The sequence below is a fragment of the Mirounga angustirostris genome, unplaced genomic scaffold, assembly GCF_029215605.1.
Source record: "Mirounga angustirostris isolate CCGP_5_RB_7025 unplaced genomic scaffold, mMirAng1.0.hap1 SCAF_14, whole genome shotgun sequence".
Classification (NCBI taxonomy): domain Eukaryota; kingdom Metazoa; phylum Chordata; class Mammalia; order Carnivora; family Phocidae; genus Mirounga; species Mirounga angustirostris.
In genome coordinates this window covers 48,350,226-48,372,094 of record NW_026991722.1, presented here as the reverse complement: position 1 = coordinate 48,372,094, position 21,869 = coordinate 48,350,226, and the positions used below count along the sequence as shown (strand labels likewise).

General features: G+C 46.1%; 1 protein-coding gene across 6 annotated transcripts in view; it reads left to right on the top strand.

Annotated features, from left to right (window-relative positions):
* GATA6 (GATA binding protein 6) overlaps nt 1-21,869 on the top strand; it is a 136,174-nt gene that overhangs the window by 274 nt on the left and 114,031 nt on the right. For 4 of the 6 annotated variants that reach the window (XM_064577844.1, XM_045886940.2, XM_064577843.1 and 1 more), the window contains exons 2-6: nt 1,387-2,552; nt 6,925-7,091; nt 10,801-10,926; nt 11,822-11,909; nt 12,005-12,108. In XM_064577844.1, coding sequence (XP_064433914.1) covers nt 1,424-2,552; nt 6,925-7,091; nt 10,801-10,926; nt 11,822-11,909; nt 12,005-12,108 — 1,614 coding nt within the window. In that variant the 5' untranslated portion in view covers nt 1,387-1,423. The other 2 variants (XM_064577841.1, XM_064577840.1) reach the window with 2 other exon arrangements.

Genomic DNA, 21,869 nt, shown 5'->3' with positions numbered 1-21,869 from the left:
CTCGCTTGCTCGGGCTCCCTTCTTTCCTTCCCTCAACCCCCCACCCCGTCGCGAGCCCCTCCGCCCCGGGCCATCCGGCCCTCTGAGGGCCCCGTCGGCTCTGAGGGTGTCTCCCTCCTCCTGTCGCGGCTGGCTGTAGCGGCTCCCAGGTTCCCGGGACACCGCGGACCAACTTCTGCTGTTTCTTCCTCTCCCTGAAGCGCTTATCTGCGCGCAGCCTTATCTCCGAATTATCTGGCGCAAAGGGGCGGGAGCCGGCAGTCAGGCGAGCAGAGAGACTTCTTTCTTGCTATCTAGCCCGGGTCTGTGTGTGGGTATTAATTTTAGTATGGTTATCTCCGAGGAGCCGAAGCGATTTGGAAAAGCAGCTCGGAGGAGGCCCGTCCGGCTGCATTTCGCCTTCCTACCCCACTCCTTCCGAATCTCCCCGTCTTTCTTCCTGCTCTCCCCTTTGGGGTGGCCTCGGCCCCAGGGCGGTCTCACGCCCCCCCCCCGCCCCCCGCATTTCCCCCTCCTCCTTTTCTCTGCGCTCCGCTCCACCCCGCTACGTCCGACTCCGGAACGGTCCGGCCTTTCCGCGGCTGCAGAAGATCTCGGGGTGGGCGGGGGTGGCCCAGCCGGCGTGAGCGCACGCGCTGGTGGCTGCAGCCACGAGCCTTGTCGAAGGTGTGCAGCGCCACGGGGAGGAGGGTTGGGCGTGAGACTGCGGCCCCGCGGGCACCCAGCAGTGCCCGGGCCCGGAAGGTCAGAGACTGGTCTCCGCCTCGGCGCCCCACCTTCCCTGGGCGCTGAGTTGCACTTCTCTGGAGCTCGCGTTCCGTCCGGTCAAGCGCAGTCCGGGAAGCTCTGGGAAAGCCAGTGTGGGAGAACGCGGCGGTTTCGTTTTCGGGGACAGGTTGCCTTCCTTAAGCTAATGATTTTCGCGCGGGCAGACCTCACACCGAGGCATTCCGGGCGGGGGCACCCGTAGGGAGGCGGGAGAAGGCAGCGCCGACAAGCACAGCTGCTTAAAAAAATTCTTTTGTGTGTCGGCCGAGAGGGAGCCACTTTGGGGGCGGAAGGAAAACCTTGGCCAGTCTCACCGTCACCCCTGGGACCTGGCGCGCGCAGATGGAGGATGCTGCGGAGGGGGTGGGCGGGAAGGCGAGGGGATCCGGGCGGTGCAGGCGAGGGAGGGCGGATATCCCGGTCCTGGGAGGACCCTGCGGCAGCTACCCAGGCTCCGTTCCCTTCTCCTTCCCCAACTCCCGCGCCTGGGGCAGAAATGGGATTTTAGAGGAATCCCATTAGCTAGAAAAGTGGGAGTGAGATTTTGTGCGACCTGCGCTTTTGTTAACCCTTCTTGATTTTCTCCTCCCGTCCCTGCCTCCCCTCACCCCGCCTCAGGAGCTAGAAGTTAGCTTGGAGAGGCGCCGGACCGTGGATGGCCTTGACTGACGGCGGCTGGTGCCTGCCGAAGCGCTTCGGGGCCGCGGCTGCGGACGCCAGCGACTCCGGAGCCTTTCCAGCGCGGGAGCCCTCCACGCCGCCTTCCCCCATCTCCTCCTCCTCCTCCTCCTGCTGCTCCCGGGGTGGGGAGCGTGGCCCCGGCGGCGCCAGCAACTGCAGGACGCCGCAGCTCGACACGGAGGCGGCGGCGGGACCCCCGGCCCGCTCGCTGCTGCTCACCCCGTACGCCTCGCATCCCTTTGGGGCTCCCCACGGACCTTCGGCGCCCGGGGTCGCTGGCCCCGGGAGCGCCCTGTCGAGCTGGGAGGACCTACTGCTCTTCACTGACCTCGACCAGGCCGCGACCGCCAGCAAGCTGCTGTGGTCCAGCCGCGGCGCCAAGCTGAGCCCCTTCGCACCCGAGCAGCCCGAGGAGATGTACCAGACCCTCGCCGCCCTCTCCAGCCAGGGGCCGGCCGCTTACGACGGCGCGCCCGGCGGTTTTGTGCACTCTGCAGCCGCCGCCGCCGCCGCCGCCGCCGCGGCCAGCTCCCCGGTTTACGTGCCCACCACCCGCGTGGGCTCCATGCTGCCGGGCCTGCCGTACCTGCAGGGGGCGGGCAGCGGGCCCGCCAACCACGCGGGCGGTGCAGGCGCGCACCCCGGCTGGCCTCAAGCCTCGGCCGACAGCCCCCCGTACGGCAGTGGAGGCGGTGCGGCCGGCGGCGGGGCCGCGGGGCCCGGGAGCGCCGGCTCGGCCGCTGCGCACGTCTCCGCGCGCTTCCCCTACTCGCCCAGCCCACCCATGGCCAACGGCGCGGCGCGGGACCCCGGGGGCTACGCCGCAGCTGGTGGCGGGGGAGCGGGCGGCGTGAGCGGCGGCGGAGGCGGCAGCCTGGCGGCCATGGGCGGCCGCGAGCACCAGTACAGCTCGCTGTCGGCCGCGCGGCCGCTGAACGGGACGTACCACCATCACCATCACCACCACCCGAACCCCTACTCCCCCTACGTGGGTGCACCGCTGACTCCCGGCTGGCCCGCAGGACCCTTTGAGACCCCAGTGCTGCACAGCCTGCAGAGCCGCGCCGGAGCCCCGCTCCCGGTGCCACGGGGCCCCAGCGCAGGTAAGGGGTGCGCCGCCGCGTGGGAGTGGGGGCCTGAGGCGCTGGGGTGTACGGGGGTGTGGAACAGCTAGTTGACTTGGGCCTTGTTCCTAGGGTTTTTGTGTCTGGGTGCCTAGAGGTCGGCCCGGCCCCAGGGAGGATTTGCAGAACTCTGGCAGGGCCACCCAGAGTCTGGCAGTGTTGATGAGGTGCTTTATTTTGCGGATTGTTTTCAGTTCCTTTCCAGGCTTAGGGCGCGTATAGGTCTCAGTGCCTTGGAAGAAGCTCAAGGGACGTGAACAGTGAATGGGGTGGGTAAATCGGAGCAAAAGGTCTTGGGAAGGACCTGTCACCGAGCCTAATTTGCCTAAGTGGAAGAATGAGACTCTGTTGGGGTAGGGGGGTAAGTTAGAATGCTGGGCACTTGATTCACCCTCTTCTCAAATACAGTCTCACCCAGTTCAGCTCTCCAGAGGGGAGGAATTGTGTTTTTCTCCTGGAGAGTAGTTAAGAGCTCCACGGTGGAAAGGGAGCTAAGGCGGGTATCTGGACTGGCCAGCCTCGTGCGGAGGGAAAGCTGGTGGAGGGGCCCTTTTGCTTGACATCAACTGGGCGGAGGTGTCTGGAGCTGAGCTGCTGCTGGTCCCTGCCAGGCTGGGACCCAGGGATCCTGGAGGTCCCCCATCAGTTCTTGCTCCAGAGTTCAACCCACCAGTTTTTTCAAGTTTTCCATGCCACCCATACTTTCCTTGCAGTATTTGGGGGCAATGTGGAGTGAACTGGGAAAACAGAATTGTCAAAATATCTGGAAACACCCCATTCTGAAAAATGTTTTCTGCTCAAGCAGAGGAGGTTATGAACTATTGTGTCTGGGGCTTCTTTTTTCGGCTGCTGCAGCATTCTTGGTCCTACGTGCTTTTGTGGGTCTCTCTTAATTTTGTATTTAACCCGTTTGATAATCTGACAGACTCCTAAGACAAAACCTTTTTTGGGGGGGGCGGGGGCTGTTTGTTTGAGGGGAGGTGTGAGAGTCAGAGGTGGCAAAGAGACATGGGTCAGCCTAAATTATCCTACCTGGTGTCTTCACACTCCAGGTCCAGGCTCTTCCCAGCCTCAGTGCTCCGTTTTGGGACAACAGATCTTTCAGGGGCCCTAACTAGTAGGATGAAGTGATGAATTGCCAGCCTTGTGTTCAAAAGACACACTGGAAATGCCAGTGGCCCGAAAGGGAAGGATCTGACTTGAACAGCCCTCCTGGTAACATTGGGAGGGGGACAACAGGCTTTTGGTAGCTCTACCTCCTAAGATTCTGGTCTCAGAATTCCCTCTTCTTCCCTCTGCGAAGTTGGCCCTGGAGACCATCTTCAGCATTGTGTACAGTGGGTGTGGAGGACCCTGTTGAGTAATTGAGAGCAGAGCACTGTCACCCCGTTGTGCAGCATGGGGACCCATAGCTGGTTCCCTGGCTGGAGCTGAGAGACTGAGAGATGAGGAATCGCCAAAGAATGGGAAGGGTTAGGGTGAGGCTTTTGTCAGTCAGGAATCCAGCAGGGAATCTGAAAGGGCCTGTGAGTTGAGTAGGGGGCAGCTCCCATTGGAGCGAGATCCTGCAGCTTCACCTGTTCCAGGACATACCTTAGTGTGGTCTCCAGATCCCTCTCCTCCAGTCTTCTGGCATTTCACAGGACTGAGAGAGTAGTCCCAAAAGACATCATCAGAGTCTTCCGATGTTTAAAGCAACTTGTTTTGTATAAAAAATCTTTCCAGAGGCAGGAGGGTGCCGTTGTATTTTAAACCTAGCAGTTTCATTTTAAACCTAGCTTATTCTTCACCAACTTTTCACCTTCTAGATGGGACATTGCAAAGTTAGGAAAATCATCTGTAGATCCAGAGTATGTTAAAAAAAAAAAACAAAATGGGAAGGGGCTTGGGAACACCCAGCTTTTGCATAAAGAGTCTTTTAAGAGGCGGGAAGCTACTGAGAATCAGCCGGTCTGGGGGTGGGGGAGGCGAAAGACCTAATTTTGGTTGTCCTCACAGGTGTTCTCGGGGTAGAGAAACCTTGACCTCCAACCCCTCTCCTCCCAGCTTCCTAGCTAGATTCCCTCCTTCTCCACTTTGATTGTTTAAAAAAAAAAACAGCAACCATTTTTGAAGGCACTCTTTAATTGCTTTGGGCAAACAGCAGGGCTAAAACCCGAGCACTGAGCTTTTTCAACGTACACAGTGTGGAGGCCTCTGGGAACCTGCTCCATACACCTCTCCGATTCTGGTGGTGGGTGGGTGGGAGGGAGTCCTGGGGTGAGTCTCCACAGTGCTTCAGTCCCTGAGCCCAGCGCCCTCCTAAGCTCCTGCTGAACTGTGTTCCATTCTTCGGGTCCTGGGACGGCATTTGCTGGCCATGCCCTTCTCCCAGAGCTTTTTATTTTCTACAGGGGACCCAAAGCAGTCGTGTTAGGAGGCGATGATGAGTAGGGGGAAACTGATGAACAAAGGTCCAGCACAATTAGGTTTCCTAATTGTAAGTTTTTCTTACGTTAGTCCGTTGTAGGATTGTAGCTGCTGGGTAAGTGGTAGGAGAAAATGAGAGCTGGAAATTTGATTTAATTAGACATAAGCAAACTTACTAAATTTTATTTATCCAAAGTGGTCTTTAAGTTTTGTCTTTGGGTTTTTAGATGACTAAAGAGATTTACCTGGAGAGTTCACACTGTCTTCTCTAGGGAGTCTTTATTGTTTCCCGCCTGGGGGAAGGAGGCCAGGCGTAGGGCTGTGTTCTCCAGGGAATGCCCCACTCCTCTATCGAGAGGGTCTCTGATAGGTAACATTTTAAAGTCAACAACTAAGACAAATACCTTGTTTAACTTCAGTGTCCTTGAAGTCCTGAGCATTTTACTGATTACCGTAGTCAATAGTGGCTTTTAGGGTGGAGAAGAATAAATCTTTGTGATGTGTTGTAAGTTGCGGTATCCCTGTGACAACTTTGAACTCCAGTTATGTAGGATGCTAGTTTCCTTTAAACTTAATTCTTGAGGAGGAAGGAGAGGAAGGAGACCTGTTTTGTAGGGTAAATAGTATTAATGGAATTAAAGAGTATTCACGCCAAAGACACATTTAAATATCTTTACAACAAGTAGCTGATGGTAGAAACAAGCTGTAAAGTGCCCGGGAATGAGAAAGAATAGAAAGGTTTGCTAGCACACATCTTCAAATAAAGCTTTAAAATGTAATGTTTATTTACTTCAAAAATTCAGAAATGCTTCTTAAAGCAAGCCAAATTTGGACATTTAAATCCTCTGTAAATAACCCTAAACAGAAAGAGATTTTTAATTTTTACGAAGTCTATTTTAAAAGTACTCAATTAGTACCTATCTCATTTTAGACAGTATTTATTCATTCATATTTAACAAATTTAAGCGGAAGTAATAAATGTTACAACCATTTACTCGAGATTTTTTCCTTATTAACAGATTTAGGCTAGTTGTAAACACCAAAAACTAACCAAATAGCAAAGTGACACAAACACAATGGTAGATTGCATAAATTGAAGTTTAGGGTATGAAAATATGAAACAGTTTTATTGCGCACCGAGACGGTTTTAGTAATGTTCTGAGTCAATAAAATATCAACTGTTCGTAGAAATTTTGCAGATAGAAGCAGTTAGACCCATGTGGAACTCAAAATATTTTAGCGTTTGGTCCTTGTAGCATGAAAAGAAAACTTAATATTTATCTCTGTGCTTGTTAATGTTGGTGCTTTTTTTCCCCTGGGGAGACCTGAGTCACTTTCTAGCACTTGCCCAAGAACAGTATTCCTAATTTCACTTGTCCATTTTTTTTTTTTAATTGCAGAAAAGGGTGACAGATACGGTAAATTCTTTAAAAAATAATGTGTCCCAGGATATCTGCAGGTTTGGTGCAGGGGTCAGTGATCAGTGTTGATATTGTAGGGTTTGCTCGGCTTGGCAAGTGGCACACTGTAATTATGATGGATTTCAGTTTTGAAACGCTTGGGAACAGCCGGAAAGGAGGGGTCAGGGGACCCAAACCGACTTCCCCACAGCTCATCTCAGCTCCGAGGTCCTTGGAGACTGAAGGCAGATGATTCGGGCTCGGCCTCCAGCACCATCTCCTGCTGCTTTCCTGGGGTTTTACTGGGCGCGCCCGGGGCTGCAGAAGTATTGGACAAACGCTCAGCAGATCGATAGCGACAACGGGCGGCTCCTGGCTTGGCTGCTGAGCAGCAGAAAGATCGTGGGGAAGGGCGCGGGCGGGGAGGCGGGCAGCACGTCGCCAGCACTGGGGCCAGGGGTGCCGGAGGTCTTCCCGGGAGCCCGGGGAGGGGCGGGAGCGGCGCCGCCTCACCGGGCCTCTTGTCCCCGCTCTCGCCGCAGACCTGCTGGAGGACCTGCCCGAGAGCCGTGAGTGCGTGAACTGCGGCTCCATCCAGACGCCGCTCTGGCGGCGGGACGGCACCGGCCACTACTTGTGCAACGCCTGCGGCCTCTACAGCAAGATGAACGGCCTCAGCCGGCCCCTCATCAAGCCGCAGAAGCGCGTGGTGAGTGCGAGCGCCGCCCTCCCCTGCGGCCGGGCCCCGAGCGGCGCTTCTGCTGTGGCCCCGGCGCTGCCGGCTCGCCCCGGGCGCCCCCGCGGCAACAGGTGCGGCGCGGCCCGGGGCCGCCGGGGTCTGCCCGAGAGCGGGGACCCAGCTGTCCCCTTCACACCCGCGAGCGCCCGAGTGGCGGTTGTCCCGAAGAAACCAGCCTTTGGGGAACGAAGACAGCCTTTCCCCACCTTTACGCCCAGGGCATGATGTCTATAAATGGGGGAGGAAGAAGGTGTAGGGAGCTATACCATTTTTTAAATATACAAAAGTCTGTGTTGACCTATCTCTAGACGTACTTGTAAATGCACTAGAAAAATTCTGGAAGGACACAAGAAATTAGTAATGACGGTAACCTCCGGCTAAAAAAACTGGGTATACCCACCCAGATCACATGAAGGAGGGAGATCTTTTTCACTTCACTATGTACTGTTTGCTCTGGTTTGGATTTTATTCTTGAAAAACCTCCCTCCCTTCCCTATAAAATATGACAGTCACAAACCCACACTCCCTTTCTCCCCACAGCCTCATTCAGGGTTCCTTTGATTCTGTTCCTTATGCCTTTGGGTCCCTTCTACCTCTTCTCCTGGGAGTGAGACAGATTTTAGCCCCAAATTCCATCCGTCTTTTGGATTGTCTTTGAGTTTGATGAAAATTTACTCTACCCTTTGTTATTTTGAAAATCTAGCTGTTCAGAACACTACATAGAACTTGAGGGGGGAAAAAAAAGCAGTCTTATGTGCTTCTCAGGTTGGGATCCAAACGCCTTTTTTACTGTGTTTTAAATTATGGGAATTCTCATTTTCTTCAGGAATAAATCTTAGAGTTAGGTGTGGTTTTAGGAGGGGGCATTTAACTGCTGTAGTGATTAGAGAAAATAAATGAAAGTGTTCACAGGCCCCACTGTAGGGTTAACATTTGTTTAACCAAGCACTCGTACTCTTAATTTAACCTTTTAAAGTAAAATATTTTACAGTGAGATGCCAGACATCTTAAGTATCCAAGTAATCTATTTAATTGTTATACTCTTAATTAGCAGGAACAAATGCTACACATGTTGTTTGTGTTAAATAGATTAGGGTGATATTGCATCACAATGGAAGTCTGACACCTTAAAGAGAAGCAATTAGTTTTATGGTTGTTTTGTTTTTAATGCATTTAAAATAAAGTGGCTGAGGCTAATTTAATGTATGTGCCTTAAACTTGTTACAACTTCCAGCTTAAAATTGTCTTTAAAGGGCATCCCCTTCACTTGAGTATATGGCTCCCTATGGTTTTCATTTCTTACGTATCATATTAAGAAAAGAAAAAATAGTGGCCAGAAAATATTCCGAGAAGTTTGTTGTTTTCATGTCTGAACAGTGAAACTTTTTTTTTTTTTTTTGAAAGGTACCTTGAGCTGAGTTCTAGCTGAGTTCAGCACGGTAACCTTTTCTTGAGATTGAGGGGAAAACTGGTAGAAGAGTAGCTGATTAGGTTCTAGTTGCATTCTGAATTTGATCTAGAAACATCCATATTTAGATAGTGCCATTTGTTTTGTGCACTTACCAGAAAAGAGTTTTTAACATCTCTTAATCTGTTGGTTTTCCTTGTGTGTGGCAGGTGTCTTGGCCGTGACCAACCAAGGTCAGCCATTGTGCTTTGTAAATGGGTTATAAATGATACCAATTGAAGGGCGTGTTCATCAATTAGTTCTTGTGGGCTTCTTATTTATGGTTTTGATGGATCTAGCTTAGTTCTCAGAATGCTGAACCCAAGTTTGTTTAGCCAGCAGTCCAGAACCAATCACTGTGAATTTGAACTTGTAATACATTGCAAAATAAGAGATTTATGGTGTAGCTTGAATTCTTGTCAGTGATGAATATAACTGAGATCACTTGTTACAAGGAACTTTTATAACCCACTCACCTTCATTTCTCATGTTTATGGAGACTGGCTTCACTTATGATTTGCAGTTGACAGTCATAAAGTTCTTTGTTATAATGGCAAATTCTGATAACAAGGTTACTTCACGTTGGCTTCAAATTCCACTGGAAACTGTCATAAATGACCTGTTTATAAAATGAACCTTCTTGTCCCCTAGTTAACTGATTTTACATTTATGAAGAGAAAGGGGTGCTCTCCTAGGAAATTATTTTTTCCATAAAAGGAAAAAGAAAGAAACAAATCCCGATGTGTAAGGTTTTACATGTTTTTATCATTTTAACAAAAACAATCCCGCAAATGGTTTGCCTGTCAGCCAAGCATGTTCATTTCAGCCAAAAGTGAAATCGATTTTTTCTTAGCATTGACTTAAAAATGTTGTAGTGCTAAGAGGTTTACCACTGTCTTTGTTTTTACGATTTGTCTGTAAAGCATAGTGCTACAGTAATAGAATAGGATGTGAATTGTAAATGCAAAATTCAATTTTATCTTTTAAATATGGCAGCAAAGGGTTTGATAAATCTGTCCTTTAACCTGTGAACAGTCAGTACACCCTCAATTCCTATTTTTGTTTTACATTCTTTAAAACTGTTCTTTTCTGAAATTAATCGGTGTAACTAACTTCCCAAATTCTTCCAATATTCAGTACACCCTCAATTCCTATTTTTGTTTTACATTCTTTAAAACTATTCTTTTCTGAAATTAATCAGTGTAACTAACTTCCCAAATTCTGTTGAAAAATCTTCCAATTTATTTTGGTCCTTGGATTTTCTCTCACAGCTTTTTTACTGAAGTCATGGTGCTGTTTTTTAGTTGCCTATCTAGGTAATTAGAAAAAACAAATTTAGATTTTGGCATTTGGGGGAGGAACTTAACAGTACTAGCTTAAACTCTCCTTTATAACGCACACATAATAGTTCAGATGAGAGAAATTCCTTCTGAGGATGTGATGGGCATAAAAGGAACATGGAAATCGGAATGACAGTGCCTTTTCTGATACCATTTAATCCTTTGTATGAACAAAAGTTGGGTACTGGACTAACAGGGTAAAGAAAATATATCCTTATCACCGTCTGTAAGACAATGCCAGCGTTAAAACAGTGCCATAAAATTTGCTTATCCTTTGTAAAATGAATAATGCAAAAACTCAGGCGGCAGGGAACCACGATAATTGAGATGTATCAGAATATATTTCTTTATAAAAATTTTGTATATTTTACAAGATCCGTTTCTATCATCTATCTATCTATCTATCTATCTATCTATCTATCTATCTATCTATCTACCTTTCTACAGTTTTTGGATTATTTCTCTGCACATACCTGATTATCTCTGGCTTCCAGGTGAAGTAGAGACTGCCCAAAGCCACTTAGGACACCACTGGGGCCGGAGGGGGGGTGGTTGTGATTGAGTTTCTTGACTCTTACATCTCCTCTGACAACAGTGAGCACAGTTATTGGCCAACGTTGTGACTCAGTCCCGGTTATTCTATAATCTGCATGAATATGCTGGAGCAACCCAAACATACATGTGGGATGGAGCACCCTATGTGAAACTTCAGTGTCTTGGTTCAGGAAGGTCAATCTAATTATAGTTTACATTTTTTTCTCAGGGGACCTTTCATTTGTTTTTAATAAAAGGTCCATGCTTGTTGACCTCAAGGAAAGGATACATTGATGTATGTAGCAGATACATAGTCACTTATATCTGTACACTTAACTTTTCTTGTGCTACTTTTTAGCCTTCCTCCCGGCGGCTTGGATTGTCCTGTGCCAACTGTCACACCACAACCACCACTTTGTGGCGCAGAAATGCCGAGGGTGAACCTGTGTGCAATGCTTGTGGACTCTACATGAAACTCCATGGGGTGCGCCACCTGTTTTGCTCATGTGTATAAGTGTTTAGTCTCTCATTTGTACATGGTGTCGGTTAAAAAAAATCAGCCAGGGAGAGGGGATGAAAGTGAAGAATCTGATGTTTTATATGCACGTTATTTAATTGAGGATGTTATTATAAGATAAATGATTACCTTACATACCAGTAAGAAACAAAAAATGCTGCCAATTAAACTGTCATACACATCCATGCTAAGAATTTTAGAAATACTAAATTCTAGTAATTTTAGAAATACTAAAAGGTGAAAAATGTGCATTTTAGAATCTAATGTAGTAGTAACCTAGTAACCTTTAAAAAAAAACAAAACAAAAAAACCTGTATATTCAAAGGAAAAAAAAAGCATGGAACCAACTAGAAATGCACACAACTAGTTTATATCTTAACTTTAAAATTTTTTAATGCAATCAAGTCCATTTATGCAAAGGAGCAATAATATATTTGGTAGTTGTAGTTAGCAACATTCTGTCCTTCATTTGAAGGATAGCATGAAATACTAGAAGCACATCAGTCTTAAAAAGGAAAGTAACCTTGTATGTGTAGGAGGAAGAGAATACACAATCTCTTTGAAATAAAAATATGTACCCAGTGGTTTTACTCTATAATTGAAGTTGTTTAAAACAAACAGTAAGTTGAAGGAATAAACTTTCCCTGGCAAGTCATCTCATTTTCTCTGAAGGAATCTGCATTTGATGGGGAAAGTGTAGTCTTTGTATAGGTTGGGATCTATTGAGCATGTATAAAAATTGGACTGAAATTTATGCCAACTTGAGGGCTTTCAGTACTTGATGTTCTTTGGTTGAAGTTGGGTTTTTCTTCAATATAATATTTATTTATTAAACTTAAGGCCTATATGAAAATTTTTCTAGGTGCCTCGACCGCTTGCTATGAAAAAAGAGGGAATTCAAACCAGGAAAAGAAAACCTAAGAACATAAATAAGTCAAAGGCTTGCTCTGGTAAATACAACAGAATGCTATTTGATTGTAAAGTATTGGCCAACTGTAAGAGTAGAGTATGTGTATATTTATGAGGTTAATTTTGACTGTTGCAGGTAGTAGCAATAATTCTGTTCCTATGACTCCAACTTCCACCTCTTCTAACTCAGATGATTGCAGCAAAAATACTTCCCCTACAACACAACCGACAGCCTCAGGGGTAAGTGTTAAAAGCAGCGTAGACTCTTTCTAAGCTAGGAGGTTGCTCTTTAGTATATTATCTCAAATTTTATCTTATCTGGTAGTACAATAATCTAAACCAACAGTTCAGTTTAGTTAGCTGATACCTAAGAATAGTTTTCAGAGGAGATTACATTTGAATGTCAACAAAATGACAAACTTAAGTACTTTACAAACTCTTAATTAAGATCTGTATCATTTTTTTATGGTTAAATTAACCCAAGTAAAAGCAAGAAGTTTTGGTTTGAAGTGCTTGAAGTAGTTTTATTTCCAGGTTTCTGTCTGAGCTGCTATATATATGTATTTCTGATATAGATCAGAACTATGAACTCAGGTTTTATATATCTCCGTGACCGTGGCCTTTAAATTGCTTTTGCTTATCATAGCGACTCCATCTTTTTTCCCTTCTCCTTCTCTTCCTTCCTTCCTTTTAAAAAATCATTTAAAAAAGCAAAGCTCATCATAATGTGTTCTGTGCTGCTGTATTCACTGATCTTCCTTTACCCGCTGGCCTCTTGCTGGGGGCCCTTGCCTTCTAACGTACCTTCATGGTACCCCGGCTTATTTCAGCCTTGCCACAAGCCTGGGAGCAGTTCGGTTTGTGAGATTTGTGAGTAATTCATGCCCCTAAGGATAGGGATGCCAGGGCTTTGTAAGGATCCCAGTTAGTTTCTGTTAAAAGTGTGATTCCTACCCTAAATTTGTTCTCCAAATTTACCTGGAATGCTCTTGAAGAACAGCTGGGCCTTATCCTAGACCCCCATGGGATCTGGGGCGAGATCTGGGCCACAGGACTTTACAGCAGGCCCTGGTGATTTTTTTAGGATTATGCGGAGACTAGTTTAAGGCAAAACACCAGCATTAAAACCCCTATTTACTTAGTAGTTGTTTTTTTACATTTAGCTTTGCTCTGTTTGGGGTACTTTGAAATGCTACGGATTCCTGGGCCCCACCCTGGATTTTTTGAGTCAGAGTCTCTGGGGGCGGGGCTTGGAGAGTTGTGTTTTTGAACTAGCGCTCCAGGTGAAATTGAAGCTTGTTGCCCTTGAGGTGTCTTCAAACCAGGGTTTGGGAACCACAGAGCTGGTTTCTTCATCATATTTCAAATGGCTTAAACGAGCAAAAATGAAACTTTAAAAAAATTAAATGTGATATTTCTGTTGGTCCTCCATCCCAAATTCTTTTGGGCTTTTTCTTTTGCTTTAATGACACAAGAAGTATGTTCAGAGTTTCACAAGGCAAAAAGCCTTTCCGTTGTTTCGTTTGTTGACAGATGTTAAAGAACGTTTCTAAACTTTATAAAAGGTGGACTCTGGTGTAAGATGATGTTGTTCTTTGTTTTTTTTTTTTTTTTTTTGTACAGAAGGCTTGGTGTAATTTTAAGGGACTCGAGTGGTAACTAGAACAGTTACTTGTGTGGAAATGGAAAGATAAAGATTATTTAAAATATTCTTTATTATGCCCTAAGTCCTCAGCAGCACTTCGGTAGCAGCTAAGTGAGGCAGAACAAGGTCCTGGTTTTTGAAAGCACTGGAAGCAGCCAGGTTTTTGGCTTGGGTGTCGGTCTTTTCTAGTTGAAATGGAAATTGCTGCCAGCTTCGGGTCACTTTTGTTTGTTAAGGCCAGCTGAAGCCTGGAAAAAGCCACATTTGAAAGATAAATGGCGCAGAAATACAGATATTTCCCCAACCATGGACTTTGGGGACTTGGCGTTCGGTTTTGCTTTCATGGTTTTGTGATGTAAAATTTCAAAATGGGGCATTTGCGAGTCTGATCGGTCGTCCTCCGAGGGAGGAACAGTGGAAGGTCAGTGACGGGGTCTGGCTCTGGCGCTGGCCTGCCAGGAAGAGGGACCTCGGGAGCTGTGCCGGCCGGCCTCTGGCTGCTCGGCTGGGCATCTCTCACCTGAGACCCAGCATGCGGGAGACCACCAGTCGGCCCTTGCCCTTCGGTGGAACGCGCCGTTCCCTGCTAGGGGCCAGGCGGCAGAGCAGTAAGGATTTGGGAGGTTGGTGGAGTTGGAGAGCAGCTCCATGCGAGGTCTTGTGCTGTGAGTCCCCAGCACTCCGTAGCCCAGGCAGCCTCCACAGGAGCCGGCTGTGTGAGCTGCTGACCAGACGGGGGTGGGTGTCTGTGTGTGTGTGTGTGTGCGTGTGCGTGTGCGTGTGTGTGAGCTTGCAGAGCCCAAGCGGCCTCAAAGGCTTCCCAACACCTTCCCAGGGCAGGGGGCGCGGATTGCCCGCCCTCCTCCTCTCCCTACAGGGACCCACTCCCCCAGGGTTCTCTCACCGGGTTAGTGCATCACAGATGTCTCCAGCAGCCCCGACTTGACGTGGCTGTTGTGGGGGACCAGGCGCACATGACAGAAGCCAGTCTGCTGGCTGCCTTTGGAAACTGTCCCCGTCCAGGAATACTTGTTGTCTACCCAAGCGGTGTCCCCAGGTGACTACCGAGGAGTTCCAGCATGTGCGCCCCCTGGTCCCTGAGTACCTTCAGAGCCTCTGTGGGTGGGTTGAGGCTTGGCGTGTGCGGCCGGCGGCCGAGGGGCCGTGAGGGGGCCCTGGCTGGGGGAGCTGTCTGTGAGGCACTGGCGGGAGCATTTGTGAAAAGTGGCTGTGCTGACAAGGTGTGTCATTTTCCCATTTGGTCACAGTTTCTATGATGTTGGAAGGCAGCAGGTGTGGTGACTGGATGACTGCAGGATTTGGGGAAATGCTGTAGGTGAGGAAAATGTTCCATGGGCATCGCAGGGTTGTGCCTGGTGCGCAGCACAGAGCCAGCATCCTGGTTGGCTCAGCGCTAAGTCTCCTTTGATGATGGGTCCGTCCCATTGATCTCCAGTGGCGCCTGTGGCTGACGTGGTGGAAAGTAGTAGTTCAGCGTTACTTCACTTGCATAGGGTCATCCGAGCTACAAAACAGGGTGATCTCAGGCACACTCCCAGTGGAAGACAGGAACTGGGGGCCACGTGATGTAAGTGGCAATAGCTGCTTTGCCATCTTAATGACGATCGTAACAGCAAGGAAGTCAGATTGTTGGAGCGGTCCACAGCAAACCTGCTGTCCTTTTAAGTCCCCCCTGAGAAAGCAGTGTAGGAGATGATCAGTAGGCATTCCCAGCCCGCTCCTTTAAAATCCTGACGTTCTGCCCTCTCCTGCATGCATATGGGGGCACCAGGTTCCTGAGCTAGCCTGGCAGGAGCTGAGTATTGTAGAGGGAGGGTAGTCATCTGCTGCTGTGAGCAAAGGCTTGACAAGTGTCTCGGGGCCACAGAAACCATTTTTTGTGGTGCTCTGAGGCCTCATGTCTTCCCTTGTTATAAAGCTACAGTGTCTTAGCTTTCTGTACTTGTTGCTAATTTTTGTTCAACTCAGACTCAGTTTCTTGTTGTTGTAGGTTTTCTGTGTGGTGTGTGTGTGTCAGGGACGGAGGGCAGTGTTCCGGAAGGCTGACTGCCATGCAGCCTCATATTGAAATAGCCCCTGTCTTGTTCCTTTCAAATTTCTTGTGTTTAAGAAATGTGTTAAACTTAAATTTTTTTGATAGACAGTTGATCAATTTTTGTGCCTTTTGAACTTAAAAGATTTTCCAAGAAAAGTCTTCTATGCTGAAATTTTCTTACACATACAGGTTTACTGAAAAATACGTATTTGGTTGACTTAAAATAGATAACATTTTCTTTGGCATTTATATTCTCTGGTGGATTGTAAGAATACTTAAATCTTTCATTGAACTCCATGTATTGACTAAATTACATTTTACTGGTTTGTTTTTGTTATTTAGGAGGGAAATAGGGAACATGTTCTATTTTAGCAATTCCCAAATAAGATTATTTATTTGCCAAATAAGATTTAATAAATCTAGAAATATTCTTATCCCTCCTGTGATTTGTAACTAAAGATTAGTAACACTGGAGAATTCTTTACATATATGTAAAATGTGTGTGTAATAGATGTATGTAGTGTATAATATGTATATATCCTATATAAGCTTATATATGCGTTTCATAGCTCAGTTCCCAAATTTTATAAATGAAAGGGTATTTCCTTTGTGACAGGAAGGATTAATTTGGGGATGAAATTAGCAGTAAGACTTAATGTCTGAGAATAAGAAATCACTGAACATATTTGCCTGCCTAATAACTCTTCTAAAAAATTAAAAGCTACTTAAGTTTGTATTAAAACTGCAACTATAATGTTGAAGTCATCATTAAACATATAACGTTGGAATAAATGGAGAACCTTGCTTTTTGGTCATTGTTCGATTTAAAAAGTACGGTGCTTCGGGAGGCCCTATTTACAATTGAGTAAAACAAGGTACCTGACCTCAAATTGTTGATAATGTGGTGGTAGGGGTGGGGAGCACGTGTAGACGACAGAGCTCACTGCTGGTCAGATGTGGAAGTGCCTTAAATGAGGGACACCTTGGGGTAGGAGTCGAAAGGAGGGAGCGGTTAATTCGGACCTCAGAGTTGGAAATGGCTTCACAGAGTGCGTTTGAACTAGTGGAGTAGGATTTTTGCAGGGCAAAGGAAACACTGGGCTGGAGCTCTCCAGGAAGAAGAGCATGGGCATCTATGGTACTTAACGTTAGTGTCCAGTGTTGCTGGAGCATAGGGTGTGGAGCCAAAGCAGGAGTTGAGACGGGTGTAGTGAGTGGAAGGTACACCTTTGAAACTGGCTCACATCAATATAAAGGCAGCCTTAAGTGGGGCCCAAAGTACCTTCATTTCTAAATAATGGACCTTCTCTAATCCCCATCTGTGGTGACAAATGTATTTCTTTTTCTATGCTAGAGTCCCACAAAGCATTCTCCACAGAGTGTTTTGATAACTGATGTAAACAAATGGTAGCATGCTCCATTTTACCAGCATTTTACCAGCAGGGTTTCCCCTCATACTTAGTAAGGAAAGGACTCCCCCTTGGAGCTGGTGGCATGCACTGGCATCGTGGCGTATGATGTAGGCCTGGGCTTTTGTTCCTCTGTCTGTCCTCAGGGCTTCTGAGGGCAAGATGGTTTGGGGTGGTGCCTGGTGAATCTTCTGAATGGAGATGGTGGTAGGAAATGTTTCCGCACCTTTGTGGTTCGTCGCTGGTAATAGACAACTTCCACAGAGAGGCAGACGTCCGTCCTCAGACTGAGACAAGGACCTCATCTCAGATTTGACGCTGGCTGGTTCTGCGCCTTTGGGGTGGGGTGGGGGGGCTTACCTGCTGATTGGTCATTTTCTTGATACTAAATAGGTGTCTTCATTCCTCCCTCATTTATTCCTCTGGGATGCTATATGCCTGGATAGACCTGTTTCCCGACTGCGGACCCTCCTTGGTATAACTTTATTCAACGGCCGTGTCAGAAGAAATACTTCTCTGAGCTGTGTGGTGCTAAATCTTGGGCTATAAGTAGTTTGAAAGAGTTAATGTGCACCCCATAGTGCTTGTAGGGTCTCTGGGTGTGCTCAGAAGGCCTTCTGAAGAAAGGCTAGGTACTTTGTAGGTTAATATCTAAAGTTTTTTTTTATAGATTTTATGTGTTAATATTTGCATCCTGTGCTGAACATTGGAAAACACCACTTTATAGTCACATAGCTTACTTCTGTATTAGCAAATTTATACTCCACTGTCTTTCTCCAAGTGATTGGATCACACTGGATTGACTATGGCATTATGGTTGATGACAAAACAATGATTCCTGCTATTATTAATTATTCCTACAGTAGTTAAGTAGCTGAAAGGTACATTCATGAAGGACTCACATATACAGTATAAGTTGTTTTTCACTCTGCAGAGCAGTTCTGACTCAGGAGGCTCCTGGAGGGGGACAAAAAAATTACTGTTCATCTCTTTAAGTTGAATATGGTATAGAAGCCTTTAGGTTGCGGGAGAGCAGGGCATTAGTGTTAGTCTTGCATTTTATCATTGTACTCTTGCTCTTGAGGAGATCTCTCCCTTTTCCATACTTTTATCATTTACAAGATATTGGACATAGGAAAGCAGAAACCTACTTCTCCCAAGTACTTTTTACGTGTCAGGTGTTCTATGTACACTTTCTCTTTTATTCATAATTACCACTCAACCTATGGTGTTATATTTCCATTTGGGGAGGGGGAGTAGTGAGACTCAGAACAAAGTAACAGGCCCAAGGTTATATACGTATTAAGAGGGAGGATTTGGACCCAGGTCTGGCAGTCAGTGTTTTATCATTACGGTATACTAGATTTTTTTTTCACTTTGTAATTTAATTTTTTATTTAAATGCAATTAACTAACATATAGTATATTACTAGTATTAGTATGTCATCCTAGATTAAGACATGATAAATGATACTGAAATCCTCAGAGAAATAATATTTTCTTAAATCTGACTAATTTTCATTAGTAATTTGAGCATCAAAAATCATCCTGCAGGTGGGAAACAGGTGGGAAAATGATGCCAGAGAAGTGATTTGCTTGTAACCAAATATATAAGGAACATTGTACAAATTTTCGTGTATTTCTAAATAAACTGTGTTATAGTACTAAGACTATATGTTAATTGGATAATAAAAAGGTAACAGGTAGTGAAATTTACTGTGGTTGAGGTACCTAACGTGATTATTAAAAGGCTCTCTTACAACAGCAAATACAAGGTTGCAGTACTAACATCCTTCTAATGGTGTGATTTCAATCTTAATACACCGTGAGTGCCAGGTTAGTTGGAATTGTTCAGAATGTTCAAATTGCCATACAGTTAGTTTTTATGAAATCATTGAAAAAGCATTTAATAGGCAAGTGTCCATTTCCCTGCAGAGTTTATGGTCCACGACACTGTTTTCTAAATGAATAAAAAGAGAGTTAAAAAGTCATTAATCTCCCACCAGGGTCTGTTAGAGTGCTGCAGTTAGGTTTTATTATTGCCTCATTTATAAGCCAGGATCCAGAATGACTCCATAAGGTCACAAAACCAGCCGGTGTTGAAGCCGGGACTGGAACCGATGTCTCCTGCCTCCCCGTCCCAGGGCTGTTACCACTCCCAGGGAGTTGACCAGTCATCACAGTTATTAATATCCCACTTGCCACTCGCTACAAGCCATGAACGTAAATATTTTGTTGGCATTTTATCTTCACCCTCCCTACGTGCCAGGCTCCCTTTCTTCTTTCAGTTCCTTCTAATAACTCACGTTCCTGTCTGACCACATTGGCCTTTGCTGAGAAAGTCACACGCCAACCTGGCAGGGAACATGGAAGCATGTGGAGTTTGCATACTTTCATTTTGATCTCAAGGCCTTTTCTAGACTTCCCCCGTTTGTCTTGTGTGCACCAGAACGCGTGTGCATATGTGTGTGTATGTGCACACCTGTGTGTTACGGGGAGGATAGTGAGGAGGAAGAGTTAGAGATGCATTGCACTACATTAATATCCAATGCCTTTATATACATGTTAGGAGTCAGCACAACTGTATCATCCTTTAAATGGTTTATAATACATATGTCCATCCAATTTATCACAGGACTGTGGTCTATTTAATAAGTGACTCATTATCACAATCTGAAAGCCAGAATGCTAGGTAAAGGAGTGTGGGCAGGGTGTCCTGCACCTTCTCATGGCCTCAGGTTAGAAGGCTTCATCTTAGAACACAAAGTTTCTCTGTAGATTACAGATCCCTTGCAGTTTTTTTTTTTTCCACCCTGCCTCTGTAAGAATATACAAATTGTCACAAAACATGAAATAATGTTACGGGAAACCATGGCCAAATTTAAGAAATGCTGGCTTAGAATGTTATTGCTAAATTAATCTTTGAAGAAAATGAATTCCTTTACTGGAACAAAAGTAATTTATTATGCATTTCATGGGTGTCTGCCAAAAGAGTTACTAGCAATATGAAGATCTAATGGATATGAATTAAATACAATCTGTTAGCTTTGTTCATGTTGGGATCTACCTGTTAATTTTTCCTGAAATTATAATAATTTTAAAAAGCATCTCCAAAGATAGGTGTTGGTATATGCGATAATTTGTAATTCAGCTACCTGTGGCCCCGGACCCAGCACTTGGAATTTGTGGGACTGAGCACAGATTATTCTGTTGACCTCAGATTTTAAGAAAGACTTGAACAAATAGACAACAGGTATTGATCTCGGTGTCCTGTAGGAGTCTTGGGAATAAATAGTCCCAGGTCCGTATGCTGCTGCTGGTTTCGTTGTTAACGTGGCATGGTTTCACCAGAGCTGGGGCACACACTCCGGAATCCTACTTTTATCTTACTAAGGACACATACTTTTTAATTTAAAGCTCTGATTAAGCTTGTTTGTTTGATTCATGGTGAAGCCTCGGCATGGTCTGAAGTTCATTCTGGGGGTTCACAGATTAGCAGCTGGGAGGAAACAAATTCAGGCAGCCAGGGGCTAGATCCTGCTCTGTGTGTGACTACAGTCAGCTGCCAAGGTTTTATAAAGCCTCTGTTCTCCTCCTCCTAAAAGGGGAAAGTAATTCCTACCATCTGGTCCTTCAGAGCATTGTGTAGCGTAAGTGGGAGATGCCTGCAGACCTCTTTGAAGCTCAAGGAGAACAGCACTATTTAAATATAATCTTGGAAGCTAATAGTGATGTGCTTTATTTATATGGCATTGTTTTTTTTCCATCCCAAGACATTAGAAATAAATCCTTACTTTCCTGATGGGGGAAATTAAGAGATGTAGAGCTGTTGTGTTAACAAAGTAACCATGGGTTTTTGTTTTTTGTTTTAAGATTTTATTTATTTATTTGAGAGAGAGAGAATGAGTGAGAGCGAGTGCGTGAGCATGTGTGGGGTGGGGAGGGGCAGAGGGAGAAGCAGATGCCCTGTTGAGCAGGGAGCCTGACACGGGGCTCAATCCCAGGACCCCGAGATCACGAGATCGTGACCTGAGCTGAAGGCAGACGCTTAACCGACTGAGCCACCCAGGCGCCCCCAAAGTAACCAGGTTACAAATATTTTTATTTTTCTGATAGCCACAGTTTTTCATTCCTTGTGACACTTAGTACTTCCATAATGCTTTCTTGTAAATACTGCTTGGTTCTAGGACCATGGTCTGCTTTCTCTGATTGAGATGGTGAGATTAAGATACCCACCCAATTTGAAAAGCCAGTTTTGTTACAAAAGATAATTCACCAGGTTTTAAATCTTTCCCCAGGATCTTTTATGACTTTGACTAGAATAGGGTCATCCATTTTGATGCATTTTAGAAGATAAACTTTTTCTTTAGAATGCCAGTGACTTCAAGTTTTGGGACAAACCCTCCCCGCTACCATTTATGTTTGTAATCAGCATTTTAAAAAAAGATTTTATTTCTTTATTTGAGAGAGTGCAGAGAGAGCTCGAGAGCAGGAGGAGGGGGAAGGAGCAGAGGGAGAGGGAGAAGCAAGCTCCTCACTGAGCAGGGAGCCCAATGTGGAGCTCAATCCCAGGACCCTGAGACCACGATCTGAACTAAAGACAGGCACTTAACCAACTGAGTCCCCCCAGGAGCCCCTGTAATCAGCATTTTACTATTAGTCCAAGGGCACTTAAACTTCGGGCTATGCCTTTCTTCACCGTTACAAACCTGCTACTTGAATGTGTGCAGATGTATAAAACAATCTGCTCCTTTGCCCAGGGTAGATTGTGTGTGCAGAATTGTTCTTCCCTCCTTAAAAAGGGCAGCATCCTGGGTTATGGGTAGAACCTGGCCTACTCAAGCCCAGGAGGGGCGGGACGAAAGGGCCCAAGGGGATAGCGAGGGAGCTCT